General features: G+C 42.8%; 1 protein-coding gene across 1 annotated transcript in view; it reads left to right on the forward strand.

Moving 5' to 3' along the window:
* LOC124119986 overlaps window positions 1-25,018 on the forward strand; it is a 51,333-nt gene that overhangs the window by 11,556 nt on the left and 14,759 nt on the right. The window contains exon 2 of the mRNA XM_046482708.2: window positions 22,008-22,433. Coding sequence (XP_046338664.1) covers window positions 22,008-22,433 — 426 coding nt within the window. The remainder of the gene's footprint in view (window positions 1-22,007; window positions 22,434-25,018) is intronic.

A 25,018-nucleotide genomic window follows, 5' to 3' on the forward strand; every position in this document is an offset into this window, starting at 1 on the left:
AGTCTGCTGTTGCGGATGTGTGGAAATGCACAGCATGTCACATGTTTTCAGTAATGAAAGTATTCCTGATACGATAGACCCTCAACATGTTCAAGATACCACCACCCTACACCCCATAAATCTATATCCCAAATATTCATAGATAACGGTAAAGGCCTTAGAGTGTGATTGAGCAGGATTGGTTGTTGTTGCATTAAGTGTTTAAGAGGTCGCCTTCTGCCTAGGCAAGGGTACACATATCTATTGTGAGTTCGGTGTTCACATAATTTCTGTTTTTGTATTGATATGATTCCTATTTTCTTATATTGATATGATTTCATGTTTATCCTTGGCTGCTCTGTTTATATACGTTCGAGTAGCTGTCCATCTCTCAGAAATAGAGTTAGTTTGGCCTTCGCTATTGCATCTCTTGGCTTTAGGAGATCTATGACAGATAGGGGATCTAACTGCAATTCTTGTTTTAGCAGGATTGGCAGTGTCGCTTTGTTTATATAAGGGAAGGAAATGAGCGTGGTTTGAGGAGTGGGGACGGAGCATTCTCTGCAATAGATTGTTCAGCTTGGCTACGATACGCGTCATAGCGTCCATATCCTTGATTACCCAGTGTATTATACACTGGAAAATGTGTTTAGAGTGTGAACACATACAAGACATGTTTAAATCAAAACATGTCCAGGAAGGTGTTTAAATGCTAAATGGAATACATATTAGGTATGTTCTATCTCAACCTTTCAGGGTCTTATACCCGTGAAGATCCGGGGTAGAATTGATCTTCAGCAACCCATGCTTGCTGTGAAAGGCGACTATGCTTGTCACAAGAGGCGACTGACGGGATCGGGTGGTCAGGCTCGCTGACTTAGTTGGTGCATGTCTTCGTATCCCATTTGCGTGGATCGATGCTCATGACGTCAATCACACGATTGTCTGGTTTAGACTCGATTAATTACAGACCGCCGCCATGTAGCTCGAATTTTGCTGAGTGCGGCGTTAAACAACAAACAAAACAAAACAAAACAAACAAACCAATCTGGGGGTTAATGGTGACTAGGAAAATTGACATTTAAAGACAAGTCTCCGAAGCAGAGGTGAAAGCTTGAAGGACTACAACTGAAGAGGTTGCAGGTTCGTACGGGTACCGTTCTTTCCTACTTTTAGAGAACGCCTCCGTGGTTTAGTGGTAGAGCATCCGCCCGGAGAGCGGAAGGTCCGGGGTTCGATCCCCGCCCCCGTCATACCAAAAGACGTTAAAAGATGGTACTTGTTGTTACCCTGTCTGGCGCTCGGCATTAAGGGGCTAAAACAAGGACTGGTGGGCTCGGAGTCAGTATACTGTGTCTGAGTGGGGTATTCATGTTAAACTGCGGCATGGTATCTCAGTGGGCTAGCACTATAAATCGGCATCAGTCCGGACTAGTACAAGCAGCCACACACACACACACACACGTGCATGCACGTCGCTATATAAGTGCAATAATCTTGGACGCGACGTTAAACCCCATTTCACCTCACCTCCTACTTTTAGACCTTAAACACGCATAGATGTTAACCACAATCCTAAACATATTTAAACCATAAACGCGTCAAAGTTATAGGATAAGGAACTTGTTTAGGTTTGTGTTTAGGATATAAACTCATTTATTACAGTGTGTCTCCATTCCAATGAGGTAGCTTTCCTGGAGCCATTCGCTTTCTTATCATCGTGCGACGTCACATCGCCGTATCAGATATTTAGAACATGAGTGTAATCTGACTGGACGGATTGTTCATTGTCATTTCGTGCGAATAGAACTCCAAAAGGAAAAGAGTCAAGGAGGTTTCTCATAATGTTTAGCCTTGCTACAAGGCTGTACTGAACGATAAGTCCATGGATGTGTACTAATTATATCCTTATAATAGGCAAGTCTATATAAGCGGGTAGTACTCCAATGACGACAGTCCTTTTTTAGGACAATTTGTTCTTAATAATATCATTTTATCTTATCTAGAACATATGATTTAAACCAGTGATTATTACCTCAGAGAACTGTGCAAGTCTAGTCGATGTTTGAAAGAGCATGCTGCGCAACGTTTTCTATATGATACAATGTGTGCATATGTTAAGTATCCATTGAAGCATACAATCGCAGCTTTAGGGAATCTATCCTAACACAAAGACGGTAATATTCACATCAGCTCAACAATCTTCTCTTTTTTCTTTTACATTCTTCAATTTGCCATAAATTGTTTAGGTGACACCCGGTATAAAAAAATATCACAATTATATCATTTGGAAAACTTTCAGAAGAAAATAACTTTACTTTTAAAGTTTTTGAAGGACGATGCATCACTTTCAATTTGCCGTGTTTGTGAAGCTCAATACATGCTCAGTTAGCCGTTCTCAAAAACCAACTACTGTAATAAAATGTCCTTGTCTGGCATAACGCCCCAGGGACCTCCATGTTTTACTGTCATTCCCTCAAGCATGGTCTCTTTAAGCAGTTATTTCAGTCTTGAGGTTGTGGACAATCCCATGTTATTTCTTCGCACTGAGTTAGGTTAATGGCGTCCGCAGCTGGTTAAACTCCTTGTCGTTTTTATATCTGAGAAATGTACAAGATTGGTGCCGGCAAAATGTTAACACTAAACAACACTACATGGTCGTGCCCAGCCGAGTTCCCCGGGGCATTATTGAATTTCTTAATAAACCAAGATTAAAATCAACTGCTGTTTGATTTATTGCCCCCGACATATGTTTCAGGATCAATATGTTCCTCAGGCCTTGCAGTGTGCAAGCCGATCTTATCTCACTGTCTCTCATCAACAACTGCTTTGAAGTGTAGTAATTGTGTGCTGATGTAGATTTTTAGTAAGGTCGATTTCTATTCCACTCCACTGATTATACTGGCCTGCGTGTTCTACATAATCTAATACTATATGATCTTAAGCAATTGCCCTCCGCACGTCTCAACAGTTGATGAGTTAGTGATGCGTTATGCGTTGTTTTTCTGGGTTGATATTACGTCATGGGAACGTTATATCCCGGAAGTGTCAACACTGGTGCTATAAAAGTCATAAGATATTAGTAATAGAGTCTGGATAATATAATTACACAATATTGTTCGTGTTTTGTTTGAAACAGGATATTATTTCCGTCAATGATTCAAAATACGGATTTTGTTCTGTGTAAAGAGGAGGATTTGAACGAATTATTTTTTTACGACATATTTTTTCAGAATATCATGCATGCCCAGCGAGTAATGCAAGTATTTGCGTAAAACCTGAGAACAAATGACCTATTTTCAGTTTTTGCTTGATAACAAAATAACTTAAAAAAACCCCATCAATTCTCAATAGATGATTAGGTGGATATATTTCCGCATGTGTTTGTGTATGTATTCTTGTCTTTTGACTCTGCAGCGACTGTGTACCCGGGCTGCCTAGTGGTTTTGGCGTCCGTGATATTGGGTACAAAACACTCATTTGATCCACTATGATCCATGGCCTGTTTATCCTACCCGTGGACTGGAGCTACTGCCCGGAAGGGCCCCGCGTTAGAATAGATCTACCCCCCCCCCCCCCAAGCTATGATGGTGATGGTGGTTAGAAGAAGAAGAGACACTAATTACATAATGGTACATTTAAAATATAAAAAAGAAAAAAAAAGAAAAATTAGTTGTAACTTTGTAGATTACTACACCCACACCCGCACCCATACACCCACACCCACATCCGCATTAAAATCACCCCCCCCCCCCCCCCCAAGGCTATGCTGGTGGTTAGAGACGGGCTCAGTGACCTGATTGACTGCGTGGTATCGTATCGTGGATCGTTGCTCATATCATTGAAACTCAAGTAATTTCATCTCTTGATGCAGCGTTAAACAACAAACAAACATCAAAACAAATCCTTTTCCTTAGTCAATTAAATTACAGGCCTCCATGATGTGGCTGAAATATTGCAGACCGTAGCGTTAAACAACATTAACCTACTCACTAACCAAAGCGCGCTGGTCCCCAGAACAGATCTACGACGGTTTCCGTATTCTGAAAATACCACCATAATAAATAACCATTATCGGTAACATTTGGTATTTAAAAGCGGAATGATTGAAACAATAATCCAAGCAGAGATCCCTTGTTTGTGAATTATACTTTTTTTAAATGTCAACATCTGTACTTGCTGAAGACTTGTTTGCGTGACCTTTCCGTGTAGACTCGGTACATTCACATAATTGCCACATAAAGCTATCCTGAGTTGATCTGAATGATCATGATAGTCTTCACCCTACTAAAGCCATCCCCCGACACGTACGTTCAGAACAGGTCGGGAGAAGTAATAGTGACAGTAGCTTACACGAACACCGTTGCATGTCTGTTACCCTTGATTTATCTGGAAGGTTGGAGACAGTGCATCACAGCGAAAGGATTATGCCCAATCTGGATTCGTCTTTGCCGCACTCGTGTTCCACCCAGACCATTTGTTTACTATGCTTGTCAATCCGTCGAACCTGAAACACTAATGCTCGATTACAATGACATTGCTGGACTATTTTCCTGGGAAGCGAGTCAACAGCGTAGCAGATCAGGTTACAGGGTCATCTAACGTGAGCACCAGCCTTTCAAAAGCTTTTTCATGTTGCGATTGCGTAAATAGGGGTCTCAGGTCTGGATCCATGACCAAGCCAGTGTTAAATCGTTATTGCTCAACACACGCGATATTTTGACATGGGAGTTTTTCAGAGCGAGTGTAAACTATTTTGTACCAATCATCGGCGATGGAATGACAGTCTGGAACCATGTGGTCGTGTTATTGAATGCCTTTGATTTTCACTTTTTCTGTGATTACAGTGTGTCTCTACACAGGAGCCACACTTGTCGCTCATGGGGAGACGTGTTTTTCTTTCCTGATAAGGTAGTGTCGCCCAGATTGAAGGTTTTTCTTTCCTGATAAGGTAGTGTCGCCCAGATTGAAGGTTTTTCTTTCCTGATAAGGTAGTGTCACCCAGATTGAAGGTTTTTCTTTCCTGATAAGGTATACAACTAAACAAAAGTTAAAGAACACCATATTCTTTCATATAACCATAGCTAATCTTTCCTACCATGGCTGATTAACTCCCTGGCAGTAATATGAAAGAATCTGGTGTTCTTTAACTTCTTTTGAATAGTATAACTAGGTTGCTGTTCCTCTGGTTCCAGCTGAACGTTTCCAAGCCCACTGGGCTATTCTTGGAAGATTATTAGAACTTGGGGTACTTGTGACAAGGCAGTCCAAGGCGCTGAAATGCGTGTATGTGGGTCCCTTAGGTGTTCCAGAAACCTATGATTATTGGTTCGAGTCCCGGTCGCCCTGATTGAAGGGTTGTCAGCACCCTTCCCGTTATTGCGGCTTTCAAGTGGTCACTTCGGCTTTCCTCCCACATTAAACTCACACGCAATGATACAACTCCATCACTGTTCATCAAACAACGATCACATTGTTCCTTTATTTTCCCACAATGATATTTGTATTCCCCTACATCGTAATTTATTAAGTGCCGTGGTAATTTATTAAAGGGCTATGTTATTTCTATGTTGAAAAGTATGATGCTCCTATTTCAAAGAGGTGATATTCAGGCGTTCTTCTGTTATTATGGGGGGGGGGGGGGGGGTCGGGTAGCCTAGTGGTTAAAGCGTTCGCTCGTCAGGCCGAAGACCCAGGTTCGATTCCCGACATGGGTACAATGTGTGAAGCCCATTTGTGGTGTCCCCCCGCCGTGATATTGCTGGAATATTGCTAAAAGCGGCGTAAAACCATACTCACTCACTCACTGTTATTATGGGGTCAAATATGCATATCAATTTCCCAGTAAGGTGATCCACGTACATGAATTAGATTTTGCTCGGGTCAAAACGACCTTCTTTTCCATGCCTACTTGGCACTTTCATTAACACTTTATCGTATGTGTTGCCACGCACGGTGGATGAGTGGAAAGTGGAATATCTGGATGCGGTTCCGGCCATGGTATGAGTCACTTACCGACTACAGTTTGAAATAGAAACCGTGGCCGATAAGACATCTCAAAATAACCACACTTACCTAAACGCTCAAGATATAACCAGCTAGTTTAACAACGGTCTAATGATCTATGATTATGTTTTATGCACATCATAAAACGGCTCAGAGAGGGAACAACTGTCTGGATGGTTGACACAGGTTGAATTTAAGCCCTATTGATCCGGTGTCTGTGTATGATTGCATGGCAAATATCATGTCCTCAGCGTGAAGCTGGACAAAAACCTGCCCAGATCGATACAACGCTTGTTTTTAAATGTTTCAAATTGGAGAGATCAAATAACACGATTAACACACTGTCTAGGTACGACAAGCGCTAAGCTGTCGGTGAGATTTATCACTCATTGCTTCATTCTGTTTGGTGAAATCAAGTTCCAGAAAATGATGTAGCACTTAAATCCATTGCTGGACAGACCCGTTTGTACTCAGAAGAGAAATAGGGTTGACTGTGATAATGCAAACAATATTATTTCCTGTTCACAATCCGACGCTATATTCTCATCAACTGAAACAAAATTTTATGTACAAATGTCTATGCGCTCCATGAAGTGGGACATGAGGACTACATCGAGCAACGTTTATTAAATATATTAGTCAGTTTGAGGTGTAACACAGATCGCTGACGTTTATGATGGAATGGTTCTGAAAATCAGCTGAACATATCTTATTTAACCTGAGATTCGACCCACTCAGCAAGGGGGCATAACTGTGTACATGTTTATGGAGTTAAGACCAACTGACCACCTTTAGGTATGCAAACACGTATTGTGAATCTGTAAATGCATTTTCAAGATTTTTGTGCAATTGAATTGCCTTTGCATGTGTTTGTGATGGGTACCAGGATACGTTCATCGTTCAGCGAAAACATGTTAATCAGCACCATTTGATAATGATTCATATACACAAGCTTATGATAGAGTCGGGATCGTACAATGGACTTTAAGTGGAGATTTTTTAGCTGGAACTGTTTTATGTCGTAATCAATGTTCTAGAAAGTGACCGCCTCCGTGGTCTTGTGGTAGAGCGTCCGCCCGGAGAGCGGAAGGTCCGGGGTTCGATCCCCGGTGGCGTCATACCAAAAGACGTTAAAAGATGGTACTTGTTGTTACCCTGTCTGGCGCTCGACATGAAAGGGCTAAAACAAGGACTGGTTGACTCGGAGTCAGTATACTGTGTCTGAGTGGGGTATTCATTTTAAACTGCGGCATGGTATCTCAGTGAGCTAGCACTATACATCGGCATCAGCCCGGACAAGTTCAAGCAGCACACACACGTGCATGCACGTCGCTATATAAGTGCAATATTTTGGACGCGACGTTAAACCCCATTTCACCTCATCTCTAGAAAGTGGATTTAGTACATGTTCAATGTTCAGTTTCTGTTTACAACACATATTTCATAGTGTTTTATTACTGATGCCATCCTGTGAACGAAGTGAAATGTTTCGTGTGGACGGATCGATGGTATTAAATTTTTGATGAGAATAAGCACATGGTTCTTTACTGATTTAACATAAATCAGGAAAAATATAGACGCTGATGAAATTTTACAGCAGAACGTTCGCTAGAAGAACGTCTCGTCACTCCACCATTACGCCTTCCAGGCGATTAAAGAACAGGAACTAATCAGTAACCGTTTCTATGGCTCCATTTTGCAGACTAATCCTGGTTATTCTGACAGAATCTGAAGTGTCCATCGTTAATATGAAGCACTGTAGGTGTGCATTGATGTGTGCTGTGATGGCGCGTTCCCATGGCATTTTCGTATACACGCCAACCATCCTCCGTAAGACATGTGTCAGTTTCCAAAAAATGTAGCCGAAATAAACTGATTGGATGCGTTGGCAGATTTCAGTTTAATGACAGGTTTCAACAGCACTTGGTAATAACCTGGTACCATGAACTACGGCAACTGTGAACAGTGATCCGTGTGAACTGCGCGCCTGGTTTTGCGCCCCGGGCCTACAGGCACAAGGCTGTGTGTAATGCTGCTCGACATGCCACGAGATAAGACGGAACACAGTTGCGGGTCGTTGGCAACCTGTCGTGATTCCGCACTCACCTTATCTCTTTCTGTTATGATGCTACCGAAAAACCCTAACCTCTATCTCTGAGTTATACCCCCTCCGAACTCCCAGCTCATGCCCTTCAGCACCGGAGTAGGGTTACAAATCACAGCATGTTTGTGTGCAGTGGTTTTGCTCAGAGGCTTGTGTTTATTTTCAGCCCGCATATTACTGCACAGTCAGAGTCTAAAGATAGGGATTTATTTCCTTTGGTTGAGCACGAATCGTTCTCAGTGCTCGTGTTAATCTTCTTGATTTTCAGTTCGATGTTTCAAATCGGCCATTAGAGAGGATCCTGTTCCTTCGGGTGATATCCCTTTCAAGCTGATAATATGAAGAAGCTTAAATCTGTGGGGTTTTTTTCCAACAAAATATGTATCTGCATGTGAATTTATCTTGACAGCACAGTTTGCTATTAATGATCTTCTCCGAACAGACAAATCAATCAAATCCGAGAGAAAAATCCTCGTAAATTATGACGAGCGGAATTGCATTTCAAGGTCGCCTGGATGCAAGCGTTGCTTTCAGAAATGGCGATATATTGGTTCTCCAGCCGTACATCTGCTGCCACAATGTTGCCGGGGGTATATTGCTTCGTCTGTCTGAGTGTGCATGTATATAGGTGAACTCCTAGTCTATATGATATTGGTGCGACGACCATCTGTGTGCGGTTCCGTTAGGTCAGGAAGACATTCCAGTCAAATATGTGAAGGAAGGCCAAGTTTGACATTCCTGATCGTGACTCGCTCATTTATTTATGGGTAATCGGTGATGTGCCACATTCATTATTCTGGGACGTGTTGAAAGTTAATCTATCGTTCCTCCTCGCAGCCCATCTTGACGTCTGTTTACACTTGAAGGTATACAAGTACCACTCCTTTCTAAACTGTTGCCATCAATTCAGTCCGAGATACCCTCTTGACAGATGGAGTAGATATTGAACAATTCAAGCAGTTCATTTTCCTTGTATTGTACGTGGAAATGGTTTGGTATTATACCAATACAATTGAGACGATTACAAGTACATTGGGATATTGTTTATCAAAATTATCAATTGCGTTGTAATTATCTTGAATAATGCGAAACATTATTGCAAGATTAAGTGAACGGAGTATTGATGTTGTGATGGACTTCGGTCGTTCACGTCGTTTGCGATCGGATCATCTTTTCACGTGTGTGCTTCACCATGGAAACCATTTGACAATGAAACTGATCTAACGAATTGTGCCTCTGCAATTTGCTCAAAGTACTACGATCCTATAAAGCCGCCATGACAACCACGTTGTGAGCCGAATTTTGTCAATTTCGTACCTTTTATGCACGTATTCGTGTACAAATAAGAATTGACTTTCACTGTAGAGTTTGGGTAACTGCTTGCGATGTGCATACGACGTTAACTTCAGGACGTAATAATGGCCGAATTTGTCGATGGACGTGTGGCGATTAGGTGTTAGTCATCATTAATCAATTTTTCGATCATTCAGAGGTGATTATAAAGTGTCGAATAGACACTCAGGTAATTTCATAGATTGCTGTAGAATGTTGTTGACTGTCATTGTCAGTCTGGGCAAGGGTCTAGTCAATAGTTTGGGTGTGCATTTGTCCGTTTCGTTCACGAGAATGGGTCGTAGCCACAGCATTCGATCAAGGGAAAACACTCTCAATGTTGCCAATGTCTGCAAAAAAAACACTGAGTTCAAATTGAAGTGTCTGAATGATCAGAAACAACGCTTCTGTATGTGTTCGTGCGGAGGAATTCCCATGAGTGTACGGCAGTGTGTATGTCATTTCAAGAATAGTCTCGTGAAAAAACGTATGAACGTCAGTTCCGCTGTCAGGTTTCTGGCGTCTCGTCCATTGGACAGTAATAGGTCATTTTAGAATGTAGACAGCATGCAAGACGATAGCAGGATTCACATTATTTGTATCTGTATCCTATGGATTCCATTTTCCGTGCAGATGTTATCGTCCTCTCCACTTGAAATAGAAATGAAATACCTTGAGCTGAGGCAATCTAGACTTTCCAAATCATTCTGAACTTGGACTCCTTTTTTAATATATTCTCTAGGATCTGGGAGACCGACCACGTGCATTGCCAGCACGAACTGAGAGGACAACAAGAAGTAGAGATGTAGTATTTAAAGCGCGATGGACCACGTTCCCTGCTAATAATAACTGCTCGTAGTCACCCGCCTGCTGTTTCCTACCCTATGGACTACGTTCCCTGCTAATACTAACTGCTCGCAGTCACCCGCCTGCTGATTCTTACCCTATGGACCACGCTCCCTGCCAATAATAACTGCTCGCAGTCACCCGCCTGCTGATTCTTACCCTATGGACCACGTTCCCTGCTAATAATAACTGCTCGTAGTCACCCGCCTGCTGTTTCCTACCCTATGGACTACGTTCCCTGCTAATACTAACTGCTCGCAGTCACCCGCCTGCTGATTCTTACCCTATGGACCACGTTCCCTGCCAATACTAACTGCTCGCAGTCACCCGCCTGCTGATTCTTACCCTATGGACCACGTTCCCTGCCAATAATAACTGCTCGCAGTCACCCGCCTGCTGATTCTTACCCTATGGACCACGTTCCCTGCCAATAATAACTGCTCGCAGTCACCCGCCTGCTCATTCTTACCCTATGGACCACATTCACTGCTAATTATAACTGCTCGCAGTCACCCGCCTGCTGATTCTTACCCTTTGGACCACGTTCCCTGCCAATACTAACTGCTCGCAGTCACCCACCTGCTGATTCTTACCCTATGGACCACGTTCCCTGCTAATAACTGCTCGCATTCACCCGCCTGCTGATTCTTACCCTATGGACCACGTTCCCTGCCAATAATAACTGCTCGCAGTCACCCGCCTGCTGATTCTTACCCTATGGACCACGTTCCCTGCCAATAATAACTGCTCGCAGTCACCCGCCTGCTGATTCTTACCCTTTGGACCACGTTCCCTGCTAATACTAACTGCTCGCAGTCACCCGCCTGCTGATCCCTACCCTATGGACTACGTTCCCTGCTAATACTAACTGCTCGCAGTCACCCGCCTGCTGATTTTTACCCGGATTGTAACACGTGATCAAAACTCAGGGATGACATCTGTAAGGTCTGTGTAGATTGGACCATTGTAGATGATCGTACAATGGTTGCATTACTAATTGCGCATAGAATCCCGATTATATTTTCGTTATGGCGACTAAAGCAGCCATATTAAAAAGTAATTTCACTTTTACGTGGCCATTGAATCGCGTTTCCTTGTTCAGTGTAATGCCGTGAGTTTGTAGTTTTCTGACTCTTTATAGGGCCTTCAGAGAAGAAATGGATCGATTTGATATTATATCAGTTTGCAATCTAGATAACGCTCTCCTCGTTGATAATGGAAGAACCGGGATATTCTGAAGATGTTTGACATGTTCACAATCACAGCATGAAATGTCCTTTTTGATAATTATCAAGAGTCGCATGCTTGAATGTGGATTCGTCGATTTGTCAAGGAATACAAGTTTAGTGTAATTCCATGAGGATTTTCTGAGAGGTTTCTGAAATAACGATTACAGAAATAACAGGTGCTGCTCTACTGGAATAAAATGGGCTTAATCTATTACAGCAAAGGAAAGATGATTTGGACAGGATTTCAACGTGGAAATCAGCAAAACTGTCCTTTATTTCAGACACTGGAGACGCAGAAATGATTCTTGCTCCAACGAGGCAGGTCTCGTCATTTTTAGATTAGATTGTTATATTACATTAACAAATCAGTTCAAATTTTATTTACGGTGTGTGAGTTATTTGATCAGAGGAAAAGGCCCTGATCTTCAGGAAATGAAGAAAAATTCAGGAATAATTCTTCCATCATAGGCTTAAAGACTTTAATCTGACTGTCGCGGGCCTCTCTGTCAAAATCCAACAATGACTAATATGTTTTGCATGATCCTTCCAAGGTTCAGTGAAAAAATGCGATTTGAATTACAAAAGCGAGAGCAGGGTTGTCGCTCATGTAACAGGTGATTGACAACAAGGCAGGAGTTTTTTTCAATAATTTCGATAACGATCGTCATTAAATGTTAACAGCGTTCAGATCATAAATGTTATTTCGCACTCTTCATTTATCAATGCCAATGAAATTGCTGGTGGAATGACATTTGATCTAAGAGTAAAATATGTCTCTCTCGGACTCTGGTGGGATTTAATGACGGCTGTGCCATACATCAATTCCCCAGTTCTGTTATGAATCCCAGTAGTGACTACAGAAGGGCCATTATAGTATGTCGATGTGTCAAAGTGTTCCATATATCGGTCGTGATACGGGGATGGGATTGCTGCTTTGGCGTTATCACAATATAATCACTCTCAATAAATGTCGATGTAGGTAAATGTCGAGGCATTTCGGCGAATGCATCATTCATGTTGATGTAGACTGTTTTGAATTCTACTTTCATCTGCGCGAGTTCCATGTTCTCATTGGTACCATGGACGTTTAGCTGGTGTATACGCATTGCCTGCCCCATGGTTATGGTGCCATTAAAACTTTTTGAATGAATTATTCTGATGGTGATACTTCGAAACTTATAGTCTCCCATGTATAACATTTGTTAGTCTGTTGTTGAACGCCGCACTCGGCAATATTCCCGCTGTATGACGGCGGTCTGTAAATAATCGAGTCTGGACCAGACAATCCAGTGATTGACATCATGAGCATCGATCCACGCAATCGGGATACAATGGCATGCATCTACCAAGTCAGCGAGCCTGACCACCCGATCCCCGTTAGTCGCCTCTTACGACAAGCATTGAAGCTTTTTACGGCAAGCATGGGTTGCTGGAGGCCTATACCTATACCCCGGATCTTCACGAGTCTCCATGTATAGCTACCGCATTCTAGTGGATAGAGTGTCTGCCCGGAGAGCGGAAGGTTGAGTCATACCGAAATACGTTATGAGATGGTACTTCTTGTTAACCTGCCTGGGGCTCGGCACTGAGGGACTAAACAAGGACTGGTCGGCTCGGAGTCGCACGCACGCACGCACGCACGCACGCACGCACGCATGCATCTGCACTTACTGGGGTCCAAATCATAGATAACTGATCTTGTTATGGTAATGAGACGCCAGAAATAGACCATAAGAAACCAATGCTGATCTTAAGATGTGAAAGTATCGGGTGGTCAGGCTCGGTGACTTGATTCCGTTTCATCGTACCCACACTGCGTGGATCGTTGCTCTTAATATCAACCACTGGATTGTCTGGTCCATACTCGCTTACTTACAGACCGCCGTCGTGTTGCTGGAATATTGCTGAATGCGGCGTTAAACAGACACATGTATTCCCAACACGAGTAGAATACGTAAAAGATGATATTTACAAACTTGAGTGATTTAACTCCTTCGTCCCCTTCACTGTGATGCAAGGACGTGACATTTACAAGTTGAGTTGAGTGAGGATAATGCCTGACTTGCCATATAATTGTTGTTTCGACTGACAGCAATAATGTCAAATGCTTTGAAGTCCTACAGACGTAGTCGCTGCCGAGGGAGAGGACGGCACCCATGCCATGTCAAGTAAATCTTTCTCCTTTGTCTACAATTCCCGAGGGGGTTCTGGATTGGTCCCAATTTCCTATACTTGACGTAAGGGGTGACACAGATGGAGATCCGCAGCAGCTATTTTGATTGACGAGCCTAGATAGTTATGGGTTTGCTCGCCATTCTGACAATGCAACTCTCAGCATTGAACTTGTTGATTTTGTGAGTCACGTGCCCTGTGTGGATCGATGTTCACACTATCGACCCTTGGGTTAGCACAGGTTACGTGTTACATGCCGCCGTGATTAATGTCAAACAGAACCGTTTTACGGTTACAGATCACGTCGCAAAGCGGTATTCACCCACTCTCACGGGAGAACGTCCTTTTAGCGCCAAGCATTAAACGTAACCTCAAACATATTTCCATATGAATAATTGAACAATTGCGAAGCCAGCCTCGTGTATTTGATGATGTTATTGAATAGCTGACTGGCTTAAACGCTTTTAATTCAAAAAGTCGATGGCCCTTGAATATTTTCCAAATTGACTATGTATTCAATAGGTATACATCTTGTACTTACGTAATAGAATGCGGATGGGATCTCATCGTATCCAGTTCAAAAACGATTTATACAGATCGATCGACCATCTCTCTGCAGATGATCAATAGTACTCTTTGTTGCAGTGTGCAATTAAATGCAAATGCATGAGGCAAAAAGGCGCATCAAGATAAAAGTGCACGATGAAATGAATAATCTGGTTTTAGGCTTGTTTGACTTTAAGCCAGTTATCCTTATAGCCGAAGTAATTATCAAACAGCAATTGTTCAATAATGTTTATTGCATTGGGTGTTATCATAAAAATGTATGTACTTTTTGTCAAAACGTGCATCACTTGAGAGATCATGATTCTGCTATGAATTCCTCGTTTCTAGTAAATTTAAGATTTGCATGAATCCGGACCATGGTGCTCGCCACATGCTTTGATGAACGGGGGGCGTAGTAAATTGACTTTAGCGACCCTTTGAACACATGGAGACAAGAAGGGCCATGGTCGGGGCTTCTATTTCCATACAAAATCACTTTCTCCAAATTACCCCGGCCCATTTACACTGGCAATGCCAACTCTCCGAATTCCCCCGTGAGCAATCTGAGAAAGTGGTGACTCAACCAAGAGCTCCTATGATGGGGCTAGAACACTTACACAACACGGGGCATGCTCCTAGATTATGGCACTCGCATCTCCTCCATTAAAATAATAAAATCCTTACCTTTCTACCGATAAGGACGTACCACCGTTGGCCTTTGTTGTCTGTTGGTTGTAGGTCAATAGCGCGCTAAAACGTACATTAGATCACATTAGCTCGCTTCATTGATTAGAACCGACGCGGAGTGGGTTTTCAGTACTGTATTTACGGTAATGTGAGATGTAATTATCCAGGTGCACATGCTGAGAGGCAGAAATATCTTGCTTTCCGCAAATGGAAACCACGGAAAACTAAAACTACAATCAGAAACCAAATGGAAACGTAAGTTTCCTGTGATTTCCACTATTTGTTAGACGGTTGAAAGCTATGTTAGTTCAGTTCCGGTTATTTTGCAACTAACTATGGTCTTTGGATTGGACTTTCACATAGGTTTCCGTTTTTTTAGGATTTTTAAGGATTCCCGGTCAGAATTGGTCCCACGTGTTTGAGGTTAGTTTTAAGAACCGATTGCATTTGGGCAGATTTGTCTGACTGAGCGTACCGAATAGCGTTGATCATTACTCATGGCGTCAGTCGCTAGTCTGCATGGCCCAAACTTGATTATATACATTCCACCCTAATTTCGCTGCAATATTTCTAACCATGGCTTTAAACAACGTTTACTTACTTACCTATTTTCTGGAGCTTCTCAAAGGCTGATATTTTAAAAGAAGAAGATGAACAATAAGCACAATATAGAGGCTCGAATTTTATATTTCATTTAGGTTTCAGTTTAAAAAGTAAACAAATTTTGCTGTGATTTTCTTATCAATAAACAAGGTGGTGCATCTCTATGTCATCTGGAGACGCCAGCTTCAATCATATCAGCAGTACACCTTTAACAGTTTTAAATATTTTCCCAGATGCGCATGTTCAAGTATCGCTTTAACAGTATGTAAACAGAAGTCAGCATCTTTGAATACCGAGACTACTGTTTTATGAGGAATACTTAATAATAACGTGCACAATACTATGCAAGGACATTAGTTTGATGATTAAAGGAATAATAGGAATACCCGTATCAGAGGTTAAGCTGAGTATGCAGGTTACCATAGAAACATCATCAGTGTAGTCCAATGGACCAGGTAGTCCTGCCTCATTCTGTATTCAGAGTATGGTATAGGTCTCACAATGCAGCTTTGATGATAAAAAAAAGTGTGGGGTGGGGGGGGGGTCTTTTTTCTTTGTCACAGATTTCTTTGACTGAATGCTCGTGTAGGATCGGACAATGCAGGCAGGGAATTCTACATTCAATTTATATTATGTCTAAAAACTGTCTCGGTGATAAAAATAGGCTAGATTTAAAAAAAGAAGATTTTACAGGTTGGATGCTAGCAGCCAAGAAATCCTGCATTTAGTTTTTCGTCTCAAAGCGGTCTAAATGAAAAGATTGTTTTTTAAACATCGATATCATGTCAGTCCGGGGCTAGGCAGCTAAGCATGTATGTACAGTTGTCGTTGTCCATCTGGTTGATGAGACTGCAGGAGTACGTATATAACAGAAAACAGGCACCGAGACTCTGCAAAACATTTTCTCACGGTGAATCCCATTTACTTCAAACGAACGGACACACTTTTATAGCGATAATAGAAAAAGCAGACGCAATGCTATATGGCCCAGCGCGTGTCTTCTTGCACATCACTGACATGTTGCGAGAAATACGAGCATCCGAGCGGAACATATGTTTGCTTCCATTGTGTAGAGATAACTTGGAAGGATTCGCTTCCTGCATGTTAGCAGAGTATTGCGAGAACGTGAGTGCAAACACATGGCTCATATGGCACAATTCGAAATATGGATTCGTCATTGATTGCTGGAAAAGCGTTATAATCAAGAACATATGTCAGAACAACAGGACTTCCTTACATAACATACATAATAGAAGTCAGGCGTAGTTATGTTGCGTCTCAGAGTTCACTCGTGAAGGTATGTGTGTGACAATACACAACGTCATGTACGTATGCATGGTCGCCGTGAACGTTGAAGAAAAAATGAATCTCTCAACAATATACTTTTGAAAAGGGCTGATCGGTCGAGACAGATTTTATGCTCAAATGATTTCGCTTGTCTGCAGCCCTCAATTATTGCGATTGACTTGGCGAATCAAGAGGAATGCGATATGTATAGCTACATATGTTATCCCAGATAACAACGTTGCGTAGACGTATTCATGAATCGATAATGCGACACCACTTCCGACTCTTGAAAGGGCGCGACTTATGTGTTGCTATATTCCCGTCGAAGTAGATCTAGACGTGCTAAGTAATCGGAATCTGACCTTTGTTCACTAGCTCGTGACTTAATTAGTCAGAGTCGCGCAATGTTAGCAGGCCAGCAGGGCGGGTAGTTACGCCATCAGCAGGATACACTTACAATGGCGTATTGTGATTCCGGAATGTCGAGAGGTTGATCTTTGTTCGCTTTTGTCAAACGTTTCTCTCTCATTGGTAAATAATTCGATGTGTAATTGCGACACCTGTTTCTCTCCCGACTTCGGACCGACGAACCGACTGAAGCACCCCCCCCCCCCCCCCCCCCCCACACACACACACACACACACACACCACAAAATCAACACCCACACGGTTTCCCGACAATCCTAAAAGCCCATTCATCACCACTCGCCCCTTTCCGTAACCTACAAGAAGACTCTATCCCTATCGATGAGTGTTACGTGCGAAAATACGCCAAACCACGGACGTATATACATTCTATATACGTCTTTGAACAAACCAATCAAAATCCGCGAATGACTTCAAGTACTTCGGTCAAAGGATCCCTCAGGAATAATTTTGATTTTACATGTCTTGCATTTAAAAATACACCGAAATGCTGGTAAATGTGTTCAATCATACTGTATAATGCTGTTAGGTCCGATGTGGTTTCAGTTGCATCTGGAATAATAATATATGATATATGGGAGAAATATATATATGAATCATTACGCAACGAGATGGTAGTTCTTTTAGCTATGCCCATTTTTGCTTAGACGGAACCCAATCGCAAAAATGTCCACAAGAAGGGCACGAGTCGCTATTCGGCTTGTCCCGGAATAACACGATTTGGTCACGAATGCCTAACGCCAGCTCGCCCGTTCATCCATGTCATTCGTGACCAACTCGTGTTATTCCGGGACAAGCCGAATAGCGACCCGTGCCCTTCTCGTGGGCAGGTTACGGAAAGAGGCGAGTGGTGACGAATGCATCCATGTTTGTAGCCATTGTTCTCCTTTGTCGTCTACACACCTACATCCCGTCCAACTAATCTTGATCAAGCTCAATGACTTAACGTCTGCCGCTATTGGGCGTATTACCAAAGTCACCACGATTAAAGTGTTCGCCAATTGCATGTCTATCTTGCTGAAAGGTGAAGGTCACGTTATTGTAGCACATGGCGCCATCGCGCCATCAAGTACACATAGCCGTACTGCTGCATAACCGGTGTTGGCCCACGTGTGGTCCCCGTGTAATTTGGATATATTTCTCAAGCCAGGCAGTGCTTTTCCTGTCACTCAACTGACTGCCGACCCACTTCAACAGCTTGACTGGTTAACGCTCCACGGGAGTTGATTGATATTATGGGATGTTTACATAAATGACGGCATGTTGTAAATATTTTATTGCGCCTCGGCTCAAAGGACCCGCCCAGATTCGCGAGAGTGTTTGTAATCCTGCTGAGTGTTTGTTTTCGGAATGAGGACTCGGGTCACACATACATAAAATATGTTTCTTTTGTCCTTGTTTAAACAGTCGATCATGTAAATCTATAATTCAGTCGTCATGATGTGATCGGTTCAGCTTATTGACAGATTCGTGTCATGTGCAGATGTGTCATATGTCATGTGAACATTGGTCATGTGCACACGAGGTCAGCTACACCGTGAAGCCATCTTTCCGCGGTATTAAACTATTGCATGTCATTTTAGGTGAAAACTTTTTTTATACACGTTAATGATGCCTGGCGCGGATTCAGCGGCAGATACTCGTAACGCCGACTAAAGTCGACCGGAAGGAACAGGTGGGAAGCTGTCATGCTATCAACCACTGGTTTGCCTGGTCCAGACTCAAACGTTCGACCGCCTCCGTGGTCTAGTGGTAGAGCGTTCGGAGGCCGGGGTATCGATCCCGGGCCGTGTCTTACAAAAAGACGTTAAAATATGTTTCTCGTTGTTTTCCCTGTCTGGCGTTCGGCATAAAAATATTAAAACAAGAACATTCAAAACATTCAACCACTGATCACAACGATTTGAAAATGATACCATTGAAACCAACGGAAGACTTATTTGTATTCATGTAATGCCATTCAACATCTCGCGCATATCCCACACCCAGGAGAATTCCATTGACGCGCGGGAGAAATAAATTTATCATACCTACATGTCAGAATGATGAGATTTGATTGGTCCATGTTATCTTGATAGAATACTTTATCATAACTCCATGTCAGAATGATGAGATCTGATTCGTCCACGTGATCTTGACGAAATACTATCTACCTCGCTTTGGAGGGAAGTAAATGTATCAGCGGCAGAATACATCCCTTATTCCCCGCCACGAACAAGTCAGGCTTGCACGTGGATTTCTGAGAGGCAGAATAAACCCCTTTTACCCCGTTTCGAAGCGAAAAGCCCCACGATTTTTGAGCCAATGAAAGCCACGCGCAATAGCACAAGTGCAATCGAAAAGCTGTTTTCCATTAATTTTGAATTTGTTTTAATTCTTTTACAATATCATTAAAACATGTCGCACGGAGTACATGGGATTGTATGCGTCCCTCGTTAGGGTGTGTACCACTCGGGCGACGCATAACGAGAGACGCATAAAACCCTATGTACCCCGAGTGATCCTGCTACATCTTACAGTGTAATACATCGGCCCTTTGTATGCTATAAATAACATGCATATGTGCTTTCATTAATTATTAATATACTACCAATACCGTTATCGGTAATAATCAACGATTGTTTTTGTAACTAACTCCGCAAGAAATCAGTAACTTCCGCCGCTCCAAAACTTTCAGGAACTCTTTACGTGCAAACCATTCGTCGATAAAAAAGCATTGTCTGCACGTGCCTGGGTGAAAAAGTTTGACCCCTACGGTGTCGCTGATTGAATGTGTTAAGGGATGCAATTTCTTTACGTGGCTAATAATCAAAGGCTTTTATAACATGCAAATTCCCAATCCATTTACCGGCATGAAGTCCATACCACGACTGTGATCTTTCGCACTAGTTTAGTGACTACAACGGTCCCAAGGCTTATATGTCGTCAACGTTACGCTGTTCAAATCATCTTAACCCCCACACCGTTATAACTATACATTTACCGCGGCATTACAAACTGCTATCGGGTTCACATAACGCTGAGACGTACTGGGAATCCTTTTCGCCCTTAATGAAAATGGATTGACGCCATTGTGGCTAAATGCTTCTTTCCGTTTCTTGATGCAGTGACATAATAGATTACGGTGTAAATGGAGAAACGCAAGCAAGTGCTTTCTGTATGTGGTACGACATCTGGAATGTAGAACAACATCCCCGCAACGACAGTGTGGAGTTCAGAGCGAGCGACGTAATGAGAGAAGCGGTTAAGACTCAGGATTATCTTCCTCCTCGCGCGTGGATGAAGTGTGTTTCTCATAAACTGTCCGCGTGCATGTTTTATTGCAAAATATATGTCACTGACTGGAAGATATGTACCCCCCATCTGCTGATATGAACATGAAACCTTTTTGCAAGGATGACAATAAATCATCAACGTAATGGATTATTTTGATTGATAGCAAAACGATCTTATTCTCATTTCAACCGTAACGAAAAAGGTGAAACTGCTGTCGTCTCAATGAGATAACGTTACACGGAAGCACCTGTCATATTCGAATGGGCATACTTGTAAATCAATATTATGTATACGTGTATATAGACATGGTGATTTAGTAACGAGTATTGTTTCCTTTTAAACAGTTGTTGGTATATTGCTACATGCTTGTCATAATCGAGAAATATGTGCTCGTATTAAATACACCAGTCCTGCGCCATGGCTGTGGAATTTATATATTTGAGGTATTTCTTTTTAATAAAAGCCTCGGCAAGTCTTGATCAAACTAACCAAGTCTAGTTTGCTTGATTCCACATATGAAAACAGCAGTAGAGGATAGGTTCTTTCGAAGAGATTTGTATTATTTTAAAGACATTTTTGCATTGACTATGTGTTTCGCATAAGCTGGTATTTCGATGTTACTTGTTTTGCCAGTATGTATCTAAAAATAGGAGCTAGTATATCAACATATACTCATGCGGGTATTTATGTAGAACTAGGTGGAAGTATATCCACGTATATTCTTGCTAGTATATTATCATTAAATAGGTGCTTGTATGTTGAAGTTCTAATGCTGGTATTTGTTTACAGACAGGAGCCAGTATATCCATACATACTCGTGTTGGAATTTTCCCCAAAATAGGTGCCAGTATAGCAACCGATTTGTATGCCGGCATTCATCTACATATGTGTGCTAGTATACCCACACACATTCTCGTGGAAATATTTGTCTCAAGTATCCACCCATATTTATGGTGGTATTTATCTGGAACTAGGTATAGCTACACGTCCGTATACTACTACATGTATATCGGTACAGGTTTGTCCGCATATCACCAGAAACCCTAGCAACCCCAGCAACCCCAGCAACCGATGCTGGTTGAGAGGATACACACGGGATCGGGCGGTCGGACTCGGTGACTTGGCTGATGCATGTCATCGTACTCTAACGGCGTTGATTGTTGCTCACAATATCGATCCATTTGCGTAGGTCGACGTTCACGACATCCGTCACTGACTTGTCTAGTCCAGACTCGATTATTTACAGACCGCCGTCATATAGCTGGAATATTGTGTGCGGCGTTAAACAACAAACAAACAAACAAACAAACTGCACGTGTATGCCTGTATGCCCACACAAATAATGCTCGCATATCTGCCCCTGTTTGCTAGTATATCAACATGCATCACCTTGTCAGATGGAATAACTGCACGTACGCTTGCGTGTAACACCTAGCGCCTACTTGACCATCTGCCAATATTTCCTTCCATGCAGTTAGGACTTGCAATACTCACTGACCTTTTTCTAATTTCAGGGATCGAAGTATGCGAAGAAAACCACCCAGTGAACTTGAACGGGGTGAATATATGTGCCAATCCGGCAAGGAGTCAGGAATCCCTGCAGATGAACTGCACAAATGAAAGCATTGTTATCAAGGATATTTTCATTGGGTCGAAGGTGGAGGTTGCTACCTGTAAGAAGGACGCAATCACCATGGATCCGACCGAAAAGGAAAGGTGTTGCAGATATCATCCCAGTGATCTACTGTTCGATTCCAAGTGTCCTGGAATCCAAAACGCAACGGGGCCTCTTTCCCACTACTTGTACTCTGACACCATCACCTCCTGCAGTGGACAGAGATATTGCGACAAGAAACTCACCTATGTGATCCCCTTGCCTAAAGAATCCTCGCACAGGGAGTTTGCCGACTATGTCAGAGTGTTCTATGACTGTGTGCCAGGTACGTGGTGTTTTGGTATTGTTAAAGACTGTTAAATGGTCGGTCTCAAAGACGTACAAGACTCAGGTCAGTTTCTGATAGGGATCGGGTGGTCAGGTCAGTAAGAGCTTTGTGGGAACTTCGGGTTAGGATGTGTCCTCAGTGCCTCATGCTTGTTCAAGACCATCGAACCGGCTCCGTGGTCAAGTGAATAGAGCGTCTGCCTGGAGAGCGGTAGATCCCTTGCCGCCTCATACCAAAATTAGCATAGGTCTTCAGCAACCCATGCTTGTCGTAAGAGGAGACTTTGCTTGCCGTAAGAGGCGATAAACGGGATCGGATGGTCAGGCTCACTGACTTCGTTTATGCTTGTTATTGTATCAGAATTGCGTGGATCGATGCTCATGATGTTTATCACTGAATTGTCTGGTCCAGACTCGATTATTTACAGACGTCATATCGTTGGAATATTGCTTTTGCGGCGTTAAACAACAAGCTACCACACAGACAGTTTCTGCTGACTATATATTGGATATCAATCTGGCAGTGAACAATTACCCTCGTAGGATATGTATGAGATTTACGCAAGGCGCTCATTACAACGTGTAAGACAAGGCTGTCAATGGATACTACGGCCGTGGAACTTTAACCCTTTAGCCGTGCTTCCAGCAGTAGTGTGTCGCTGCATGGCTACTTCATGTTGGAGGAAGTCTCGTGTGGAATAGGTCGTAGACGTACCGTCGTGGTGCTGACGACAGAACGGTCCTATCGGGGCGAACCTGGGGTTCGACCAGCGCCTATCGCATCATGGCGCAATGTATTGCAGCCCTGCACAACGAGTCGCCATGCCTTAGAGGGACCAAGAGGCACCTAGGGACACGGCCCCGTCTAAGGCGCCGCAATTCTCGTCTCGGTAGCATCCCTAGGAGTCATCCTATCATCGACTGCTGTCACGCTGTTCAGAGTTGCGTCCCCAAGTCCTATCAAAATCTTATCATTTGAAACATCAGATTAGCTCGGATGATGTTTCAGGTTTGTTAGCACAGTACCTATGCTCGAAGGCTTCACCGAAGTGGTAAATGTCTAAGACCTGCATCACTTCGGACTTTCCTCCCGCGAAGTAACTGAAATAATGTTCAAAGCGTCATTGAACCCAACTCACCCACTCTCTGTATTTGACACATGCGGCTCGCCATTATACCAGTATAAACATGCAGATGGACCGACAGAAACTAAAACACATCTATCGTTACTGGATATTTGAAGGAATGGAGTGATCACTCTTGTGATTAAACAACCGTTGTATTATCTTTAACCAGAACTTGCCTGAACGATTTTGATGTCCTGTTACTTGTGGGCGATTGAGTAATTATGCAGAAAGCTGCCGCCAGCGTTATTTGAACTCACAACATTTAGCCGGGGGAACCATTGTTATGGTGTCATAGGTCAACACTGTGCCAATCCTAACTATGTTGTTATTAAATATTCCTCTACAAAACAACTCGGTCATTACGCAATGCTATTTCAAGCAAGCAGGTGTTGAGATGTGGTTTAACGTTGCGTTAAATTAATATTACGTTTATACAGCGACGTGGATACATAATTATGATGTTTGTTTGTACTAGTGCAGACTAGTTACAGTCGCATTGTGCTAGGCCACTGAGACAGTATGTCGCAGTTTTAATATGGATACCCCACCTTGACACAGTATCCCGACTCCAAGCCGGTCGACCCGTGAAGATTCCGGGGTAGAATAGGTCTTCAGCAACCCATGCTTGCCGTACTATGCTTGTCGTAAAAGGCGACTAACGGGATCGGGTGGTCCGGCTCGCTGACTTGGTTGATGCATGTCATCGATTCCAACTGCGTGGATCGATGTTCATGATATAAATCACTGGATTGTCTGGTCCAGACTCGATTATTTACAGACCGCCGTCATATAGCTGGAATATTGCTGAGTGCGGCGTAAAACAACAAACCAAACCAAAACCAAGCCGGTCAGTCACCAAGCGCCAGACAGAAACAGAAGTACCATCTGTTAACGTCTTTTGGCCTGATCGAATCCACCGACCCTCCATTCTCCGAGCATGCGCTCTATCCCCCAGACCACAGAGGCAGTCTTTAGGAAAGAAAATGCAGAACGATTACATATTGTTTCAATGACGTAATGCTCGTAAAACGTCTAATGTTAGCCACGTGTTCATTAAGTAACACTTAATAAAATTACAGCCCTGTGGAAACGGTAACGACTGTTTAATTAAATAATCCTTTATTAGGTAGCTCTATTATTGTACAATGAAATGGTAATTTAGGAAATGCAGACATTCGTTGAAGACCACCGATTGTTTCAGTGACGTAATTTTGGTTAACCGTCTTGTCAAACTGTATTGGGCTGCACAATACCACTTGATGACATGTTACGTTCGACCACTTACCGAACAATAGAGCCGTGACTCACCAATCAGTTTCCACATGTGCACGTCGATTTGTCGACCCCATGGGGTTGCATTGGGAGAATCCATCAAGTGTTTAACTCGTCCGGTTAGAAGGTCATTATGGACGTATGTAAAAAAGAGTCGTTTTTCGTCCGTGTACATGTTCTGACA

Source organism: Haliotis rufescens, unplaced genomic scaffold (assembly GCF_023055435.1).
Source record: "Haliotis rufescens isolate VD_foot unplaced genomic scaffold, xgHalRufe1.0.p SCAF_5, whole genome shotgun sequence".
In the NCBI taxonomy this organism is placed as follows: domain Eukaryota; kingdom Metazoa; phylum Mollusca; class Gastropoda; order Lepetellida; family Haliotidae; genus Haliotis; species Haliotis rufescens.